Source organism: Camponotus floridanus, unplaced genomic scaffold (assembly GCF_003227725.1).
Source record: "Camponotus floridanus strain SB8 unplaced genomic scaffold, Cflo_v7.5 scaffold74, whole genome shotgun sequence".
Taxonomy (NCBI): Eukaryota; Metazoa; Arthropoda; class Insecta; order Hymenoptera; family Formicidae; genus Camponotus; species Camponotus floridanus.
Genome location: NW_020229843.1, coordinates 726769 through 748734, shown reverse-complemented (window position 1 = coordinate 748734; position 21966 = coordinate 726769). Strand labels below are relative to the sequence as shown.

Here is a 21966-nt window from a genome sequence, read left to right as displayed (position 1 = left end):
TGCCACGGCGGGGGTGGCAAAGACGCTCATTCGTTCCTCGAGTCACGTGGCCCCCTTCTTATAGCAAAGGTTTTTCCTTTCGTCACGCGGGAGATTCGAACGGTCTTAGACCGACGCCGACTAGGACTCGGGGGATGCCCCGGGGATGGGTGTGATTGTCGATGATGCCAGATCCGCGCGATATTCCTTTTCATTTGTCGCATCTCGCTTTTGATATTCGCTCGCGCGATAGTATATTCTTGATTCTTAAATTTACATTTCTACCAATAGCGCAAGGATAATACCAAGCGAGGTTGATTATTCGAGCTTTCAAATAAAATCCTAAAGATTATTTTCTTCAAATTACTTTATATACATTCGAATTCATATCTTGGATTTTTTCTTTAAATTTGATCGTAGATTGACTTGAGCTTAATTAGTATAGTCAATAATCTGATTTGAATTGAAGTTGAAATTGTTGCAGGAAACGACTCGCTCGACAACTGAGATAGAATCTGTCATGATCGATACACCTTTTCGTCACTCATACGCTTCTCGGTCCCTCCAAACGAACGTCTCGCGCGACTCGAAAAATTGCGTTATCGTAATCGCACGCCGGCTTATCGATAAAAAATATTGAAAAAACGAGACAATCGGTGGATCCGTTTGCGATGATTCGTCGATCAGCGAACAGGATCCACCGTCGAGCGCAAGATAATTCGACGGATCGATCGTAACGAGGATGTACGGGGGTCGGCGCCCCCTTTTCTTTTCTGTTTCAGACGCGTCGCACTGTGTTGTTATGTGTTGTCATAGTTATTTCATTGAAAAATTAATTTCGCCGTTTCCGAAACACGCACCGATTTCTGTCTGTGAAACACAACGTCTGAACAACTCCTCTTAAGTTTTGCCGAAAAGACTTAAATAATTTAGAGAAGCTAAAACACTTTCGAGCGATCCTGATTTCAAAATTACGACGAGTACGAAGACGACGATTAAGAAGAAAAAAGAGAAAATCAAGAAAAATACGCGAAAAAGCACCAAAAAAAGAGAAGAAACGAAATTGAAACAAAAGCATTGCCTTAAAGAAGAAGAGTACACCTACACTGTCGAAGGAACAAACGAGAGACACAGGGGGGAAAGAAACAAACAAACAAAAAAATAACACTTTAGACGCCTACAAAGTAAATTGTAAAGATATGACTAAAGTATATTTTTAACAAGTTTTGAGAAACTTTAGATTTTAAACGTAAATTTAAAAAGCGAAAAATATGAAAAAAAACGATAAAATTCTTAATAACTAAAAATGTGATCTAAAAGTCGTTGCTACCAAGAGAAGCCTTATGTCCTTGTTTCAGTTAGTTCGGTTCCAAACGTAAGTACCACACCAACTAACTGAATATCGATCTTTTGCATGGCATGTCTTGTATGCGCTTTTCTTTCTCTGCTCTAACGCGAAATCCTGACCCTCCGAGTTGTCGCTCGAGAAGGAGGCGGGAAGGGATGGTTGCCATGTCCGGAGAGAAGCTGCGAAACGAGCAGCGGATCCTCTCGAGCGAATTTCTCTTCTCTTTCTCGCTCGATTCGTCGAGCGAGAAAGAAGAGGGGCGCGACTTCCCGTTCGCGGGGATCTCTGTCGTGTCGTTTAGCGGCGCGCGGATCTCGTAAAACGGAACGATAAATCATCGGCTCTTATGTTTCTCTATCGCGCAAATAATATTACGTCCAAAGGCAACTGTTTTACAAGTTACTGTATAATGACAGATCTCGCGCGCGGCACCACCTAACAACGCCCAACAGTCGCTATAAAACTTAGCGTAATGTATACTTTCGCGCCGGCCGCGGCTTGCCTATAATACTATCGCCAGCTTCGCTCTCTCTCTCTCTTTCTCTCGCTCTCAACGACCGCAACTTATTACGATAAAACAGTTAAACGCGAAAGTGCCCGTAATAATAGCGACTACCGTAATGACTACTGTTACCCGGTAGAATCGCTGTTATGCATATTACCATTATAATTCGCGGATTATTAAGTAGCCTGCAACGACTTGACGTCCAGCCTGTCGCAAGGCGAACTTTAAACAGACTCGAAATAAGCTTCCCGCGATGATATCAGCCTCATTTCAAATTTATATCATTTGTATCGCGATTTATTCTTCCGTCTAAAAAGAGATCGCTTAGAGTTATCGCTTCGTACGATTTATATATCAAAAAATTGGTCAGTAATATCGCTATCTTTTCTCGTAAATCTGATGGATCGAATTTTGCAGTCTAAATTCAATTTGTCGCATTCGTTACTTATTTATCGCAGGTGATTCTAACGTTAAAATTATTATATATTTATTTCGTCATAGCGGATTATTTTCCGTATAATATTTCCTCGGATTATTTCACGACGTCGAGCGGCGCAAATGCTTTGTTTTGTGTTAAAAAAAAAGGGGGGGGGAAAAAAAAGCGAGAATCGCGGGTTCTCGAGACAAAGAACGCGCGATACGCGAAATGATTCCATTTCCCGAGTTCGATGACGCACCCCCGGGTCCGGTGCCAAGCCCGGGAGCTCGACTGATCAAGGGTGATGCGGGAGAAAGAGGGAACGAGGGTGGGCTCGGTGAGCGGCGGTGCGATGCTTCGATTTCAAATTTCCTATTTCCCGACGAGTTGGCCTGTGTTGAAAACGTAGCGTGCAACGTAACAACGCGTACGCGAGAACGAGAAAGCGCGAGGGTGAGACGGGGGGGGGGAGAGGGAGGAGGAGAAGAAATGACGGTGGAACGCGGTAGCGATGGCCGGGGGCGGCGGCGCCACGGCGGAATACCGGCAACCCCGCTTTCGCCGAGCATTTTTTCGATGATTTTCGAACGCGCGAACACGCTGTACGTGTATGCGCGTACCTTCCTCCGTGCGCGTATACACGAACGATATACGCGAACGATATACGCGAACCCCGATCACCCCCTTCGGCTGGGTCGTCGATGGTTGGCGTTGTTCCGCCGGGGATGCCATCGGAGGAAGAGCGGTAACGACGGGCGCGGCGGGGCGAGGGAGAGGGGACGGGCGGTGGTAGTCGGCGGCGGAAAGGCGTTAGGGTGCCCCTGAGTGGAAAGAGGAGGGTGGTGCAACGGTGTCGGTGGTTGCATGAACCGGCGGATAGATAGAGAGCGAGGGTGAGCGGCGGGGTGGCGTGCGAACGGAGATAGAACGGCCGTGAGATACGGCCGAGGGAACCTGGGGGGAAGGCGACGGCGGTAGTGGGCCTGCATGCACTTTTTTTTCCGCACCCCGCGTATTGATCCCGGAGTCATTCAAAATGGCGGCCGGGGCCGAGTCAGCCAATGACTGCCTGAATCGATGACTGCAGCGAGCCACCCCCGGACCGGCCAATGGGAGGCCAATGGGAGGCCGTCGCACGCCGTTCTCTGCGGGAACTACCACCCCGATATATACGAGACACAGGCCTCCCACGTTGTGTACTCTGGTACACACACACACACACACACGTATACGCGTACACGTGCATGTGCTCTGTGCCCGTGTACATGTAGCTGTTCGGTCCGCCGGGTAGAGCTCGTCGATGACCCGGGCGACGTCAATGATTTCCACGGAAAATTTTCCCCCCCAAAAATGGCAAAACTCGCCGTTCGCTACTCCGGCCAGGTATCCCGGACCGGAGCTCGCTGTCGCTTTGATTAACGGCCTTTCTATGTATATATTCCGCCACCCTTCCTCTCCTCCTCCCCTCGGTCGGTTCCCTCGTACTTTACGGCAAATATACGAGACGGAAAATACTGATTGTGCGCGCGGGCAAAAATATTCGCAATCATCGACCGGCGTCTGCCATCTTTCATGATTCGCAGACTCTCGCCACCGTCACGCCCGGCAGCTTCGTTGTATGGTATATATAAACGAGACTCGTTGGCTACGTTTATAACTCGAAATCATTAAAAAAAAATCATTTGTCTCTCGCTCGTATCATTCCGATGATATAGATATAACGCGCGATTAACTTTATCTTTGTATTCTCATCGCAGCCACGCTATCGCATCGTACATTTTCGGATTGTCTAATAAATTATTTCGTTCTTTCGTCGCTTTTAATATAAAATTGCGAAATTGACAAGAATTTCCGAATAATGAAAGACGATTGTTCTTTTAAACAGTTCCGCGCGTCAATTACGTACAATGATCGTGATTCAGTCAAATTGGCGCTTTTAAAAATTAAGTCCAATATATAATTACGTCATCTTTTTACGAGAAAGACGGATATTTCTGGCGCGCGGTTTTCCAGGCTTCGACATTCAACCAGCGCGAATTTTTACATTCGCTCGTAAGAATGATACGCGTCGTATTTTTCCGATAACGCGAGACGCGGCAATTTTTTCTTTCCGGAATGACTGTCGCGCGATGCCGAAGCTCATCGCGCTATCTTCTTCACCTTGATCCTGGATACGCTTATCTTATCTCGTTCGCGGTTCGCGCAAAGTCTGAGAAAAATACGAGAGAACGCTAGATACACTCGGTACTCGGATCGACCGCTCTTCGCGATCATCGTCGCGCGGGATCCTCGGGACGCGCTTCCGGGCCGCCTCGAGACCGAGGTCGATCCTCGAATTTGCTCCGAGGTTAAAATTTCAGGTGCGCACACCGACAGGATCGATCGATCGCGTCCGATCGCGGAATTCGTTGCCGCACTTTGCGCATAGCGCGGGGCAAAGAGAATGTCGAAACTGCGCGAGGCACGAGGCACACGATTGCATCACGAGTCGCAGTGTGCGGCGAGCTGCATTACGTCTGTGTGTGCATATGTACTTAGATTGGCTCCTATTGACACAGCCGCAGACGACGGTGGTGGTACAGTCGGGAAAAATGCATGCGACGCGTTCCGCGTCCGTGCCGTGCCGTGCCGTGTCGTGCCGTGAGCTTCGACAACGCTCACGCGCGCGCCTTTGATCTCGCGACGCGTATTTGACATCCCCGAATTATTTCGGAATCGACCTCGGCGATCGATTAACGGCGGATCCGATCGGCTCGTGTCCAAAACGCCGCGCTTCCGCTCGACGAATCTGCAATTCATTCTTTTTCCGCGCTTTTATCCTTTTCACGCGGCTAAATTATTCCCCCTCAACCGCGCCGCGGTCCGAAATAATTTGATTCATTACGCGCGTTTGCCGCGTTTGGTTATATTTAATGCGGCGATATATACGGTATGCACACGCGTGTGCATGCACGCCCGCTCGTCCGACGAGCGCGTTCTCATATTTAATGTAAATCAAATTTAGAAGCGGAACAAAGTACACCGGACAGTGGTGGTCGGACAGTCGATTCTACACGTTTGCTCGATTACTACGGTTAATTAGCCGTCCGTCCGAATGAACTTGAAAAATTCATGAGGTGTCTCGCTGCCGCCCGTTCAGTTTTTCGGATCGCTGACTCGCCTCGATTCCGATGCATTTCGATGACCTCGCTTCCGTGTTGAATGCATCGCAAATTGAAAGAACGCGCGCAGTTTTCCGCGAAACGGTTCGACAATTACAGCCCATGCTTTTTTTTCCACCAAAATTTATCCCAATCGAAAAAACGTTGCATTTAACGTGGCGCGAAATTTTGTCGACGCACGTCAAATCGCGTTGAATTTTATCGCAGCAATTTTACTCGTCGTTGAGAAACGTGCGCGTCTCGTCGCAAAACAACTAGGGGAGAAAGAACGGCCGATGCACTTTCTGACGCAGCTGTACTAAGTGCACGACGGAATGGGTTTTTCTAGCGCGGGCAGTTTTTCTATTAAGCTTCATTTGTTTCTTTCATTGCGTAATGCGCCGGACGCGTCGCTCATTTCATCCTACTGCCGACCGGCTACTCCTACCGTTAGAATTCTTAATCCGGGCCGTCAGTTTCGATGGCTCGCGTGCTGCACGTTCCACCGATTCGCCGAATCGCGACCGACGCGACGATCTTAATCTCATTTCCCGCCGAATAAAATAGTGCGTTTCCTCGTATTGCGACGTATTCGCCACGATAATGTGATAACGCGCGTGAGGTGATCGAGGATTGAAATCGATGTACATAGCTCGGTGAGTTCAATTGTCCAACGTCGCGCTTTTATTGCCACAAACGCATATCCCTTCTTTTTATATCTATAAATTTCAAACTTTACTGAAAAATTATACTAGTCTTGAGATATCTCGCTCGAAGATATTTCGCGCTATTTCACACGAATATTGTGTTAATTACGTACGAATATTAATTTATCTTCTTTTAAAAAATATAAAAAATATTTTTTTTTAATTATTTTAAAAAGACATTTTTTAATTTTTCAAATTTTTTATAGATTATTTTTATATATTTTTTTGAAACTTTTGCACATGTACTTAAATTTTATTTCAATAATAATATGTCATTTATATTTTTTTAATGAATGCGCGTATCGTGTAATCACACTTATCTCTCACATTTACCGTTATCGCCCCTTCGCCCTGATCGATATTTTACCGAGGTTAGCACGGACAAAAACCTTAAAACGACTCACCCTTTTCTCCACTCGTTCGTTCCTTATTTCGCCGCTAGACGTCACCTCGCCACGGGGTGGTTCTTACGAGGGGTTGAGACGAGGCTACTTCACACGAGCAGCAAAGCGAATTTCTGTAACAAAGCGATTCGAATAAATGATGTACATTTTTTTGCGTGTCAGATATTGGAAATTAAAAATTTATATATAATATAATCAACTATATATATAATTTTTTCTGGTTCAGCAAAATTACTAATATATATTGTAATATTATATATGTTGCCCTTCTTTTTTTTCCATTTCGGATTCATAACTGTTTTGAAAATCCGGTCAATGATTAATTCAAAATCAACTAATAATGAAAAACTATTTTCTTAAACCGAAATGAAAGAATTTGGAAAATCGTTAGGATACTAGTATCTCTTTCACGAGGCAGAAAATTCGAAAGACATGTGTGAGACATGAGGTAAGAAATATTCCGATGGCATTTTCACCACCTGACGACCATCTCGACACATTTTCGCGCACTCCCCCGCCGCCGGCACTTTCGCGAGGAAGAAGAAGGCGGACAATTCAAAGTAGGCAGGATCAAGCCCGGAAGACAAATGTCTTCCTACGCAGAGGCGTACGTCCTATCGGGGTAGTCGATCGGCTCGATTCTCAAAGCATCGCGCCGCGCCGCGCCGGCACAACTGGCCGTCAAAGTTGCAAGTGCACGTGCAACAACTTTCGTACGCGCCAAGTACTCGCGGTCTGTACGTCCGTTAGTCGGTTCTTCGAGTCCAGCTGCCGATCGGGATCAAGGGGGAATCGGGATCGGGATTGAGATCTAAAATGCCGCATACGTACGAAATGTCCATACGCACGTGCAACATACGCGTATATTCGCGCACAGCCACACGTATACCCGACAATCCACCCACCCGATAAACCGAGCAAGGAGGCTCGATTCTCACCTGTTTTTATCCTCGCGTACGGACCGGCCGCTTCATTTGTAATTTAAAGTGAGCCTCGATTGCCCAATGCGTTCTACGTACTTATTTTCGGAGCTCCAAAGGAACACATTCGCGCACGTATACAACGAGCGAATCCCTCTCTCTCTTTCTCTCCACCCGCATACGAGCGGTGCCGAAATTCTTACCACGGCGGCAGCCTGCCGCGAACGGAAGTTCGATCGCGATCGCTCCCCGGCCACTTTCGTGCCGGAGACCCTCGTGTCGGAAGTGCGTTACTTTCGTCCTATACATGCCTTCCGGTAACACTCGATCAACTGAATATTTCTCTACTTGAATCTTGCAAAAGAGCCAATCTTGGACATTTCTCCGCATAAGTATTTTTTTATGTGCTTTAAAGATGTACTTTTCTTAGCAAATCATGCCGTGTTGTTAAATTCGTTTCACTTTAATATTATTAAAAAGCTGAAATGTACTCAACTTTTTATGATTAAAAAAAAAGATTTGTATTTGAATTAATTGCAAAAGAGATTACACGCTGTTGGAAATAATACGTCGAGTTAAACTAACAATAAGAGGTCATCAATTCTCTGTCGCTCTTTCTAGTCCTATTCTCATATATATATATATATATATATATATATATATATATATATATATATATATATATATGCAACGAAGCGAGCTATACGTCGGAATAATCGATCTCGTAATACATACGAACGTCGTAGGATATCTCTTTAAGGAGCGGGAGACATTTTTCGACGGTCCATCGCACCGCAACAAAGAAAGTTACCGCGCGCGTGGTGTCGCACGTGCGACGAAGGTCACTCGATTTTTCCACCGTCGCCGGACGGCCAAACCATTGGCTAACTTTTTTCGCACGACGGTCCACCACCCTCGTCGCACGCGCGTTGGGAGAGACGCGGATAGGGTCGACACGATGTGGGTGGAGGGACGCGGCCGGACGCGTCGCGACGCTACGCTACGTAACGCTCTTTTCTTCGCTCGGCGTTTTTTATCATCTCTATCCTTCCAATTGAGGAAAGGGATAGAAGATTGGAAGGGTGGACGCGTTGTTGCGTCGTCTCGGACGACCAGCGGGAGTCACTTGCGCGGATGCTAGGGGCAGGGTGGAGAAAAAAAAAGGGGTCGCGCCTCCCCACCCTCTGCACTCATACTTCCACGTGTATACCACGTGGAAAAAAGGACGAGGTCAGCGTAAAAAAGCGGCGCACGGGGGTCGTCGCGTTGGTGGGAGGATGCGATACGAGGTAGCTGAGAAAGGGAGGGAAAGAGGAGAGAGAAAAGGACGTAGCAAAAGGATGTCGGATGGCGTACGTGAGGTTTAACGAGGGAAAACGTCGGTAGGAAAAGGACGGAACGAGGGAGGGTGCTGGGAGGGAAAAGACGTTGGCGGAGAAGGGAGGAATAGGAGCCTAATGCGATGGTGGGGCAAGTACATTAGATGAGAGAGCTCGGGAAGGAGGGAGAAGAAGGGTAGAAGGGGTGGGTGGCTCGGTTGTCTACTTTGGCGAGCGAGGGTGCGTAAGACGAGCAGGATGACCACCATCGACCACCCTCCGCCGTGAAATGAGCATCGGTGCGTCCACTGGAAAGTCGACGTCCTCCGCAAGGTCGATGATCCACGTTTAAATCGCGATTTGACTTTCAAAACGCGAGGGAGGTAAAAATGACGGGTGGGCCGGATATATTTGAATTTGCCTTCTCTCGGCCCGATCAATGGACCCGCGACGCGATTCGTCCATCGACTTAATCGCGTCATCGAGTCGCGAGCAAACTTTGTTACGTCGCATCGATGCGCGAATAAAAAAAAGAAAGTCCGCCTGTCCCACTCCCCCACGGTATAGTTAGTCACGCGTATGTTGCCATACGGGACACACGAGGGAGGAGGCCATTTTTATACGACGGTCCCCCTTCTTTTTATTCGTACCTCAGACTGTTACACCCCCTTACGCAGAAGCCCCTTACAATTTTTCGTCAGTCGAATACCCCGATTCGTGGCGTTCGCATGTCTCGCGCCAGCATTTATTTATATATACACGCCGCGCATCTCGGTAAACGAAGAGAGAAATCCTTTAATCCGCGTGGGAGTGAAATTGGCGAAAAGAGAAGAAGCGAGTGAGTTTACACGGAGGAGATGATCCGAGGCGAAAGTTTTCAAGGACGTACCCTCGACAAAAAGAGCTTGCTCGGTCCGAGAGCTCGTACCGGCCTCGCGTACTTACGTGCGCCGGAACGTAACCGCGAAGCGTAAGATAGCGATCGAGATAGACAGGGATAGATAATCGGTTCTTACGACCGTTTCCTTCCCTCCTGCCGGGAGGGTTTTCTTGGCCGGGCGAAACGGAGACGGAGAGCGGCCCCACTCTCTTTCTCTCACCCCTTACGACGCTACCCCCGTACGAGGCGTCGGCGGAGTCGGCGGCGGAGAAACCCCCACCCACCCACCTGGGCGAGGGGTGAAGAGAGAGGAGAGTTTGAGGAAAAGGGGGAGATAGAGCGCGCGCCTCGGCGTCGTGTCTGGTGGGGGCAAAGGAAAAGAGGGGTAGCTTGAAAACTCCTGTCCTACGGCGGCCTCAGTTTTTCGTCCTCACGGAGGTAGATTTTCGTCGTGGGTGGACGCGGCCGGGGTCACGAGTCGGTCCACGGTAACCTGGGCCCGCGCCCGGGCCCGTCGGACCCGCGGACGAGATCGCCGTGGTAAAGAAACGGCGTACGGCGAAGGCGCCCCGAGGTGGCCAGAAATTTCGCGGCCGCGCACCACCTAAGACAACGCCCCTACCCGAACACGCGTTCTTTAAGGCACGAGGGGGTGGCTTTTAGTCAGACGCACGCGGTCTGAGAAGCGCGCCACCACCGGCCCCCGACGGAGAAGGACTTAGCGTTTCTCGCGAGCCGCAGACCCGAGTCAGTTTCGGTTCCTCCTCCGTCAAGGACTCGAACGCGGAAGAGGAGAGAGCTTTTTCCCCCGTCGTACGTCATCGTCGTAGTCATCGTCGTCTTCGTTGTCGTTACCGTCGTCGTCCTCCGAAGAGGAAGAACAGTGTCTTGGCCGATACCGTGCACGAAGGTCGCGAGCTGCAACCGGACCGAGGTGCAACGATTTACGTATTACGCGCATTACCGACCATCGCCGACCGCATCGCTCCGTCAGCTTACTCTCGCCCGTACTCTTGGATCTCTCTCAGTAAGGGATCCTTCCGGATTCTTTCTCTTTGGAAAATTATTCCGTCCCGTATCGTCTTGTGTCTCAAGCTGTGTCAACGTACGACTCTGCGACCGGGGCTCGATTAGTAAACCCCGATCGACCACGCATCTCCTCTACTTTCTTCTTCTTTCTCGTGTCATTTTAGCCAGTTTTCCCCACTTTCGGCCATCGAGACCACCACTGACCCACCCCCTCCTATCCTCTGTTCCGAATCCTGACATGCCCGGTACGTCATCGTCGCCGTCTCAACAGTGTTTCGTCGCAATCGCACACGCTTCGATCTCGTCTCGATTCCCGGTAGTGATACGATGTGCTTCGGTAAGATCGCAAAGATGCGAGAACGAAAGGATGGAAGAGAAAGAAACAGAAAGGAGATCTCGATCATCGCCCGAAAATCCGTCCTACTCGCGCGAACCATCACGCGAATCATTGCTTTAATGATATTCGTGATCGCGGAATTACACAGCGAACAATAAACGTAACGAGTTGCCGTGTCGCGCGTAAACGAGTTAGCAATTATGCGAATATCCGCGCGTGACTATTTCGGATCGTTAATTCAACAAGCGGGCGATAATGCTCGTCACGTCGCGTAAGCCTGACATATGTCGCAACAAATTATTTGGCATTTCATTGACATTGTGTCAATCCTTTTCATTGGCAACGGTCTCCGCGAAAAAAATATGCTTTCGCGCTTTTGTTGGAGAATAATTCACGGGACGACGAATCAGCGTAGAAAATAGACATTTTCAAATTCATGAGAAAGAAGCGATGAAAGATTGGCGGATAAAAACGATCGCGGATGCAATTGTACGTGCGAACGATAGTGTTTAGTGAGATCACGCTCGGAGTGATGTTACATTGATACATTACCATATCTTACATTCCCATGAGAATATTCAGAGTGTTTCGAATATTTTTTTTTTTATCACATTCACTCCGTGCTTTGATTTATTATTTATCAGTACATTGACGTTATATTCGTCCCGTGAACAAATTTCAAACATTTCATTTATTAATGAATTATTCTCACATTGTCAGAATTGATCGTTTTTATTTCTTTATACCAAGTCTGCATCTTTACGTCACGTATTCCTTATCTTTTACATGTTATCAGCGATGAATTCCACGCGACGGCAAAAGACACTCGCGCTTTCGAGCCGGTCGATTTTCCTAAAATGCGAAACTAATTGAAAAATTCACGTTAACGAGAGTCTGCGTCGGGAAAAGGAGGGCACGAATTTGTATAATGTTAAATGTTATCGACACGAGAATTGGACGTGTCAAATGGACGAAATTTACCATGTCGCGTAATTAGTGCGTGCTTCTGACAGTGCTGGTTGAAATTATTGTTTGTGTCGCGGCCGGAAGTGTAACCCTTCATAAACGTCAGTTGAAAGAGAAACGCATTTAATAACATTACCTCGTCATAAGATTGTAAAATCTCGAGAATGATATCTTTATGATATCGTGAAATTTTATCCCGTTTTTTCATTCGTTTAATTCGATTTACATCGCGTTATTCGATATTTTCGATATTTTCGCACTGCGACTGCCGATTGTAAGCAATCCAACAAAAATCAATGTTTTAAATGACGTTTCCTCACGTACTAAATCTGTCAGATATTTAGATTTGATTGTTATAATAGGATCAGAGAACCCACTAGTGAATACTGTGATTGCTTTCAACTGATTAAATATTAAAAAAAAAAATACGTAATATCTAATTACGTATTTACAATATTTACATTCCGGGGAATGTTTTTCGCGGTTACGGGGAAAAACGTGTGAAACAGTTGCCTGACATTGAAAAATTAGTCGTGTCGATGTTAAATATGTTTGTTGCGCGTGGCATCGAATAACGCAAAAAATAAATTGTATTCTTCTGGATTGCAGCTTCGAGCGGGAGACGCGTTGCAGCGAGAGATTCCCGCGCAGGAGAGGAAGACTGGACAAAGCGGAAGAAGCAGAATAAGACGAGCAAAGCAGAAGCGGAGAAGCAGAAGAGCGCAAGAAGATCGAGAGCCGAACGAGTAGAAGCGGGGTTGCGAAGAAGAAAGTGATTAGCGAATTGATTGCGCGCATCCGAAGACAGCGATAAAGGAAAGATCGGGAGAAGTTACGGAAGCGCAGAGAGACAAAGATCGAAAAAGAGACGAAAAAAAATAGACGGAGACAAAGAGAGAGAGAGAGAGAAAGAGAGAAGAGAGAGTGAAGGAGAGAGAGAGAGAGAGAAAGAGAGCAAGAACAGAGAACCCCGCGCTGCATACATATATTTCAGTGTGTTCAAAAAACGAGTGTACCTAAGTGCAATATTAATTAAACCTAAACGATAATAAGAAGCAACCACAACTACCATCGACGATATCGGTAACGACGAGCGGTGATCGATAATCGAATAGAATTCCTTTTAAAGAGTTAAAACGCTAGAGTCGCATTTCGAGGAGGAGTCATCGACGGACGCGACGAAGCCGCTTATAAAAGAAGAGAGAATCGGAGGAAGCAGGCGGAAGCAGAAACGGAGTGACGGAAATCCCGGAGAGAAACGCTCTCGTCCCGCTTAAAAGAATTCACACGAATTCACCAACTCGAGCCGACGCGCGCGGCAGCGGACACCAACTTTACGAGCCTGTTCGAGCGCGTTGGAGCATTCACGCACACACACGCACGCACGCACACACCACACACGCACGCACATCCAACATAACGGGGCTAAAATACTCAGGGCAAAACGGGACGAGCAATAATCATCCGCGAGTGCGATTTCTCACCCCGAAGAGGAGCGGAGGCCCTTCCGACCGACAACCGATTCGCGTCCGCGTGGACTATCCTTCTCGTTCACACCGTCCGGGCTGGGCAATCCTGAATTTTAACCTGAACTTAAGTGTACGCTAGAATTTAAGTTAGATAGACGAAGGAAAATAGACCGTTCTCCCATCTGCTGGAGAACGTTCGCTCGCGCGCGCAACAACTCACGCAAAGCACACGCATAAAGCACACGTATATATACACATACACGTCGCACACACGACACAGAGAGGAGGGGGAGAAGAAGAGGAAGAAAAAACGAAGAGGGGAAGGAGAGAAGAGAATCCATCGACCGAACCGCGAAAACGCGAACGGACGCAAGCAAACGTATGCGGCAAGACAACGATCTGCGTACGTAACGAGCCATCACGATAAAAGACGCATTACGGACGTACAACCACCGGCGGTGCACTCGTGAGAGGTATCGCGACCGACAGCAACAGCTACGACATAGGGGAGGCGCGACAGAGAGGGAGAGACCTGGGAGAGGACCCGGAAGAGGGAGTGGAGAGATTATAAGAGGAAGTTTCATGAGCCAGGCGGTAGGTAGCAGGGCCGGGAAGTCGCAGCAGGTGGCGAGTAACTGACGTTGCCCGCCGCCCACGTCGAAGCTCGGCGCGGCGCGAGGATCGTTATCGTTACGACGATCCCGAGGCTGAAAGCAGCGGCCGAGCGAGAAGGAAGATAGGAAGGAACGGCGGCGAGCGCAGAGGTGTGCCGGCCGTCGAGCTGCTTACCGGAAGGGGTGCGAAAAAGCGGGCAAGCTGCGCCGGAAGGGGGTAGCCCGGGCTTCTCGCGAAGGCCTCAAAATTTCGGACGCGACGGCGGCCCTGGACCTGCGTGCTCAGACGCAAGCCCAACCAGACTTCGGCCAGCTAGACCACCAGCAGCCGCAGCATCACCATCAACAGCAGCCGCCGCAGCAGCAGCAGCAGCAACAGCAGCAACAGCAACCTCAACAACAGCCGCAACAGCAACAACAGCCGCAGCATCCGCAGCAGAACCAAAATCCAGAGTCGCGTCCTCACCATCACTTGCAACAGCAGCATCACCATCAGCATCACCCGGGGAATCATCTCCACTCTGGCGATTCGGGGGGTGGGATAGGAGGAGGAGGAGGCGGAGGAGGAGGTGGCGGCGGCGGCGGAGGTGGCGGCGGAGGTGGCGGCGGCGCCGGAAGCGCCGGTGGTGTTGCTGTTGTTGCTGGCGGAGGACTGCCCGTCGCCGAGCCGGATCGGTCCGCGAGGATCCACGACGACGACGAAGAGGATATCACCGAGCGGGAGGACGAGGAGGAGGACGAAGATCCTTGCAGCTCGCCGGAGCCCGACCTTGAAAACGAATCCGAACCTATGGAGATCCAAGCCTCGGCTGTTACCGCGGCGGCGGCGAATCTCCACGCGCTACGCCAACACGTATTCAAGATGTCGGATTATTGGCAGCAGCCACAGCGCGGTCCGCCTCAGCATTCGCCCGGACTACAGCATAGTCCTATCTCGAATTCGACCCAGCAGCAGCATCAACAGCACCAGCAGCACCAGCAGCAGGTCCAGCAGATGCACAGTCCGCTCAGTCAGCAGCAACAGCAACAGCAGCAGACCGCGGTCTCACAGGTACAACAGAACGCGAACGCGACCCTCGGTACCGCGAGTCCGCAACAGCAATTGCAGCAGCAGCAGCAGCAGCAGCAGCAGCAGCAGCAGCAGCAGCAGCACGCAATGTCGATGAATCAGACCAACCAAGGACCACAGCATCAGTCTTCCCCGGCACCGACGACGCCGTCGCCGCAGGCGGACCATCAGGGCGCCATCGCCTCCAGCATGGCCCAGAGCCTACACAGTCTTGCGCAAGCACAGCAGACCATGTCCCAAGCGTCGAGCCCGTCCCTGGCGGTGCAGGCCGTTCAGGCGGCTCAGGCGCTCAATCAGAATCTCGGTCAGGCGTTGACTCAGGCGCTCACGCAGAACATGCAGCAGAATCTCGGACAGACTCTGCAACACAATCTAGCGCAGAGTCTGACGCCGAATCTGTCGCCGCAGCAGCAACAGCAGCTGCTTAACCAGCCGCAGAATCTGAGCCAAGCGAGTCAAAGCCTGCAACAAAACATCCAGAACCAGGCGCAAAATCTGTCGCAGACGCTACAACAGCAAGCGCAAAATCTGACGCAGAATCTCGGCCAGGCGCTCAACCAGCAGGCGCTACAGCAGCAGGCGCAAAATCTCACGCAAAATCTGCAGCAACAAGCGCAGAATCTCACGCAGAATCTACAGCAGCAGGCCCTCAATATGGCTGGTACCATCGCGCAGAACGGCGGCCTCGCCGGGATGAATATGTCGGCCGGTCAACAGCAGAATTCTCAAAACTCGATGCTGAGTCCGGGCGCGACCAGCCAGGATTCGCACGACGCCACACTCACGGAGAAGCTTGTCAACGAATTGCAGGTGAGAAGCTGCGAGCGCAAAGAGGCTTTTCCAAGTTTTTGCACTCGCCAAACGCAAAAACTCCTCGTTGCACTGTACTACGCGCACACATCTTTTTCTATTATTTTCCGAGATTTTGCGAGAGAAACGAATCTCCCGCGAGCGTATCCACTAGGAGGAGAGCAGCGATAAATAACTGGGACGAGGCGACCGCGATAAAAATACATAACGCACCGATAAATAGGGTCATTCACTCGGACAGACGCCGGACAATACATACTTTCGAGAGCGAAGTTTCTTCTCGCGGAGAAAAATATTTATTCAACGACGCTGTCGATGCGTCGTCGATGAGCCCTAAGTATCGCGAGATATCAAGGTCCCACCTATATATATATCAGCATGTAAATAGCGTCATTCTTGTAAATAGCGCGGTTTTATTTTAACGCCTCGCGACAATTGGTCGTTTTGCGCAAAAATCGAATAAAACATGTGTTACATTAATGCGTGTTCTCGTTAAACGACATAGCAAGTGTTGCCTCTAATTTATCGTTCAAATAAATTTGCTACCGCGAATTTGCGATACAAGTTGGCTAGAAGATGAGCGCGATTGCTTTCGCAATAATTTAGCGTCTTAATCTTGGCGTTACAAAGTCACATGTCATCGACAATTTCGTCGATTTGATTCCGCGACTGTACCTAGATACGCTGACCACGCTGCGCATACTCACATACAGACATACACATACCTATCCGTGTATACACTAGCAAGGTACGTTGACTTACTACGCTGACTTACACGCTCGTACACGTGAAAGAGGGAGAGAGAATGAGTGAGTGGAGAGTGAGAGAGAGGAGGAATGAGAGAGAGAGAGAGAGAGAGAGAGAGAGAGAACACGCACACGTCAAAGTAGCAATGCAGTCCGCAAATGCGAACGCGGCCCACGCACACCAATGCGGGGAGATGCAGATACGTCGTCTCCCGGGGTTCTTGACCCGCGCAACACAGATAATACCATACGCATATACGTCATACGGTACGCCGGGAAGATGTTACCAAGAAAATATCGCGCCATGTTTCTGCGACGGTACGGGCCGCAAAGTCTTGATGAAAGAAAGTGAGAGATTGAGAGAAAGAAAGAGAGCGAGAAACCGAGTGTACGAGGACGAGAGCGAGTGAGAGCGAGAATGAGAGAGAAGAAAAATCATACCGTATCTACTGACAGATAGCGGAACTTTAAGATCGCATTAACGAGCTCGAGCATCGGCGATTCTCGTAATTAGCAAGACTATAAATATCGCTCGTAAGGAAACCTGAGAGAGAACCCAGCTAACGATTCTCGCATAAAAACGTCCGCGAATGTGTGCAGTAATAAATACAAAATATTGTATCGTCGTATCGTTTTTACGAAAATTTTATTTTTATCTTGGAATGATTTTATATATCGCGATTGATACATTAATTTAAGCCCGATCGATTAAAACGATAATTATCTCCCACACGAAGCAGAAATACTCGTTTTGTCATTTTCAGTTTATCGTTCTGTCGGATCGATAGGATTGCGCTTTTTTTTTTTATCGACACAGTAGTTGGACGAAAACAAACTTTTTAGCAAAGACGGTTAGTAGTCACAGGACGACGAGAATCGACAACTAACATATCCTATCTTGCCTGATAGTCTCGTGCCTCTGCGGCGGGGCTTGGAGGTGCAGTAGGTGCCGGCGGTGGTGGAGGAATGGGCAACATCAGTGAACGCACCCTCGAGGAATGCTGGTCTACCCTGCAGCGAGTGAGTTGAACACTCAGCCCGTTCACAAGATCCCTTTTATTAATGCTCTCTCCTTGCCCGACGCGTTCCATCTTAAGTTCCTCGCTTTCTCTCGTCCGATCACCGACGGCCGAGGTTGTCGCTCTGTCGTTTTTCATTTACTTATTTTGTTTCGACTTATTTCGTTGGCTGCACGTCCGACGCACTGCGTCTCGTCTCATTCGTTGTTATTACTTTCTTTTATTTTTTTTTTTTTCGTTTATCGTCACTCGCAGAACGCCATTCAGTTCTCGCTGTCTTGCCTGCAGTAATTTTGCTTCCGCGCAAACTCACCGAAATGTCTCGCGATCGCCCTTGTCTCGTTTTGCATCACGATCGCTTTGCTCACTTATTCGTTCGTTATTTTCATCTTGACATTACGTTATCTTTTTTTCCATTTTGTCTCTGGCATGTATATGTATATTTGTACGTTTTGTACCTCGTCGGCTGAATGTGTCGCCTTGTTCCTGTGCATTGTGAAATAGTCTTACTTATTACTCGTAACTGACCGCCAGCGGCGGTTCGAACGATCCTCGTTTTCGTTCGCGCTCGTACTAACACAAGCGCGTTAGTTATGCCACGTTAGAGATTTCACGAATGACGCACGATACGCAATGTTTTGCGTTGTAACGAATTACGTTTAACGAATTGCGCTCGTGTCACGTACGTGATACGAAGGTACGTATCGTCAGTTTTTCAACGCGGCGACAGTTTTTCGACAACTGGCCAGTCTGCATCGCATGATCGCGAACGCGAGGCTCGTCTCGCGCGACTTCAACGCGTCAACATCGCAAGCACATCAGCGCACGAAAATACGGGAAAAGAAAACGAGCTAACTAACGAGCTCTGAATTACGTTAAACTGTCGTATGATGAACGGAGCAAGGAGGTCCCGGCACGTGGAAAGAAGAGGCAGCGCGCTAAAAAGGCGGGATGTACTCCCGTTTCTTTGCCGCGCGTCCCTCTCTGCGGGAAACTTTAAAATTCTCATCCTCAGAACGAAACAACAATTTGTTTCGTTAAGTAGCCGCAGCGCTCTTTTGTTTTTGCGGCTTCTTTTATTTTAGCGGCGATAGCGGTGGCGGTCGAAGTGACGGCAGAAAAGGTAACGGGAGGGGTGGAGAGAGGTGATGGGGTGCAAGAGGGGGTTGGTCGGGCACTCGTCGTTTCGCCGTATTCCACCTCGTCCTTCCCTTTCTTCCATCGCCACCTTAAAAGCCCTCTCGTCCCGCGCCCCGCACGCGCGCGAAGCGAAACTTTCGGAAAATCGCAAAAACGTCGAGCGATGGCGAAGTTTCCACGTTTCCTCGAGATTTAATTAAAACATTCGCCTCCTTTGTACCGTCCCCACGAGCCGTTCGCGGACCACCAAGCCGTCCAAGCGAGCTATCGTTCTTTCGTTTTGTCCATGTCATAAGAATTGAACATTTTCGATAGGTCAGAATTGATTCTTAATCCTTGAGATGTGTTAACGTGTTGCAGGAGGCTATCGCCTGACATTGTCAAACCAACATTTTCGAAATCATGAGAAAGATTATTGCGTATAACACGGAAAATTATATCGGTTCTGAAAATCTGGCGGTAAATTCGGATAACGCAGCATTGAACTCATTTTGAATGATTCATGATTATTTACGGTACAATTCAATTCAAAATACAAATTTATTTATAATTTTGTGTCGTGTAATGTAGAAAATATTTGAAGAAGTAAACTATTTTCCACAAATTACGTACATACACACAAACACACGCAAAATACAAAGAGATTGAAATATATAAATATATTGAATTACAGTATATAAGAGTTGTAGATTTTTATGTATTGAATCTTGCGATTTGTACTAGATTATTTAAATCGAGTTTATGAAAAACAATTTCAATTAAATTAAATGAAGTGCTTTAAATGAAATCAACCTAAATTGAATCGAGCTCTATTTAATTAAAGATTAGTTAAAAATAATACACGCGAAAGAGAGAATGCACTCTGTTGTTTCTTATAATGACGTCGCCGGTGATGAAAAAATTTCGACAGACACTTGAGAATTTTTATTGTAAGCTCGTGGGAAAGACGAAGGGTTCCGTGCAGCGGAGAGGATGAGACGAGCGCGCCGCGATATTACATAAACATTCGCCGAGGACGTTTCTCAGGGCCGGGGGTGCACCCGCGTTTTTTTGTTCTACCGCATGCTACCTCGAAAATTAAAATCCAATTATTTCGACGCCTCTGCTCGACCCAGGTCGGCCGATTCAAATGAATTTTTTGCCCGCGCTTCTCCCCAATTCGCTCTTTCAACGCGCGTTAAACCGGTTCGCTCGACGCAACGACCATCGCCAAGTCGCATCCAGACTATGATTCACCCTTGATCGATCCGGGACTACGATTTCGGATCGCGCTGACAGCTGCCAGGAAAAACCAGAATCGTAACGATGGAAGCAGAGGATGGGAAAGCCGGAGGCAGGGAAAAGAAAAGAAAATTCAAAAGAGATCGAATTTTTTCCAAGATACAAATTGTTGCGATACGGTGTTATTATCTCACTGCAGACTGACGTATCTCGACAAACGTGTTCCCATAGCATTCATCGCATTTTCTCGGGAGGCCAAAAACATATTTTTCAAAATATTTATTAACTCGATAATTGAATAGAAAACGCGAACAAGATCTGACGGAAATTTAATAACTCTTAAATCACTTTCATCACACGTAACGATGGATCGACGGATTTCTAATTATTCTAAGACGTGGGAAGAACGGGGAAAATTAATAAAACGCAAGAGCGATGACGCAAACAGTGTATAAAGATTTAATCGTCAAGCGTGACAAAGCAAAACGATCGAATAACGATTCCTATTCCTCTCGCTGCTCTTACTGTGATAGCAAAAAAAGAAAGAACGCGTATTATCTATCTGCCAGTGCATTTACGTCTCCCGGGCATGCAAATCTCAAAGATTCTTTCTCACGTTGCGTCCCTCCGGAGGAGGACTTTTTTTCCTCTTCTCTCATGCCAGGAAAAGGTTCCCGTGTACTATTTAAATAACGGTTCTCGCGCGTGTGTCATTGTTTCACCGCTCTTTCTCTTTCGACGACTAACCCTTCTAGTTACTGCGGAAAGGAGGAATGAAAAAGGGAGGGGGTTGTTCTGTTTCGAGTCGAGGAAGAAAACCGAAAGGGCGGATGGCGGGAGGGGAGGGAAGGGGGGCCAAGTTTCGTGCCGGATAGCCGTTACGGCAAAGACAGAATTACGACGTCTCAAGATGAGGGGTACCTTTCTCCCCGTCTCCCGATGCTTTACCCCCGCCCCCCCTCTTCGCTTGATCCCGGGCGGATCATCACGGAGTTTCTTGGCTTTTCAGTAATTTTCTATGATTTTCGGATCGCATGATCGACAACAATAACGCGCGCGCATTCGGCCTAATCGAATGCATTTCGATCGCTCGAAAGTCGGTGAATCTGGAAGAAGCAGCGGGTGATAATGTCCGAGAGGCAATTTATTTCTGAAATTTAATTTTCTTAGAGAAGAGAAAGTTTCTCACTACGGAAGTGTCGCTTAAAGGTAAAAGAAACCATTTCGAAAAGTTTGCAAGCGCATAACTAAATAAAATAAGATGGAAAAAGCAAGTCATGGCAATGTATAAAAGCGAGATGTAAAAAACTTTCTTTAACGTAATCGGTAAAAAATAAAAAGCAGAGAGTTATCACGACGACAATATTCACAAAGACTCGAAATTCTCATATTCGGATATTACCACGATCCCTCGTGAGTTTCCATTTTACGAGTAATCGGATTCGCGTGGGTGTATCTCCGCGAGTGACGCGGGTCGCGTCAAAGCACAGGTACCGTTCGCGGTCGCAAATGATATGTCAAAACCGCGCGATCGGTACAAAGAGTCGTTTACGGACGGAAAAAGGTGGAAGACGCGACGCGACGTCGCAGGCCTCGACTCTCGCGCGCGCGCGCGCGCGCGCACACGGCACGCACACGGTTCTTTCCTCTCTCACTTTTCTCCCCCCGTTCTCTCGTCTTTCGTACGCGGCTTCGCCGTGACCTACCCCAAACAAACCACGAGAAAAAGAGGGAAGAGAAGCGCGCGGCGGTGAGACCGCGGAGGCGGCGAGGGAGGGCGTACTGCGGAGAAAGAATGAGAGAGAAAGGGACGGAAAGAGAGTGCGTTCGCGCCCACACACGCCCGAGAGGTTGCAACACGCGGACAAGGAGGAGAGCCGCGGACGAGAGAAGGAAGATCGCGAGAGGAACGGCCGGGAGGTGGCA

General features: G+C 48.4%; 2 protein-coding genes and 1 long non-coding RNA gene across 19 annotated transcripts in view; 2 read left to right on the top strand and 1 right to left on the bottom strand.

Moving 5' to 3' along the window:
- The window catches only part of LOC105257464, a 110498-nt gene extending 103890 nt beyond the window's left edge, over nucleotides 1–6608 (bottom strand). The window contains exon 1 of the long non-coding RNA XR_889671.2: nucleotides 6502–6608. This is a non-coding gene — a long non-coding RNA (uncharacterized LOC105257464). The remainder of the gene's footprint in view (nucleotides 1–6501) is intronic.
- A 2153-nt stretch (nucleotides 6609–8761) lies between these two features.
- Nucleotides 8762–12831, top strand: LOC105257551. The gene is made up of 3 exons (XM_011268247.1): nucleotides 8762–8773; nucleotides 10284–10554; nucleotides 12562–12831. The coding sequence occupies exons 1-3, from the start codon at nucleotides 8762–8764 to the stop codon at nucleotides 12726–12728; spliced, it is 450 nt and encodes a 149-aa protein (XP_011266549.1). The 3' UTR covers nucleotides 12729–12831.
- Nucleotides 12832–14134: 1303 nt separating this feature from the next.
- The window catches only part of LOC105257454 (zinc finger protein 853), a 78749-nt gene continuing 70917 nt past the window's right edge, over nucleotides 14135–21966 (top strand). For all 17 annotated transcript variants that reach the window (XM_025413988.1, XM_025413985.1, XM_025413979.1 and 14 more), the window contains exons 1-2: nucleotides 14135–15914; nucleotides 17570–17680. In XM_025413988.1, the coding sequence (XP_025269773.1) occupies nucleotides 14826–15914; nucleotides 17570–17680 (1200 nt within the window). In that variant the 5' untranslated portion in view covers nucleotides 14135–14825. The remainder of the gene's footprint in view (nucleotides 15915–17569; nucleotides 17681–21966) is intronic.

Bases quoted from the DNA above. Each gene is read 5' to 3' on its own strand.
- LOC105257551 (XM_011268247.1), top strand. The intron at 10,555-12,561 runs GTGCAACGATTT...TCTGGATTGCAG, and splicing joins CGAGCTGCAACCGGACCGAG to CTTCGAGCGGGAGACGCGTT.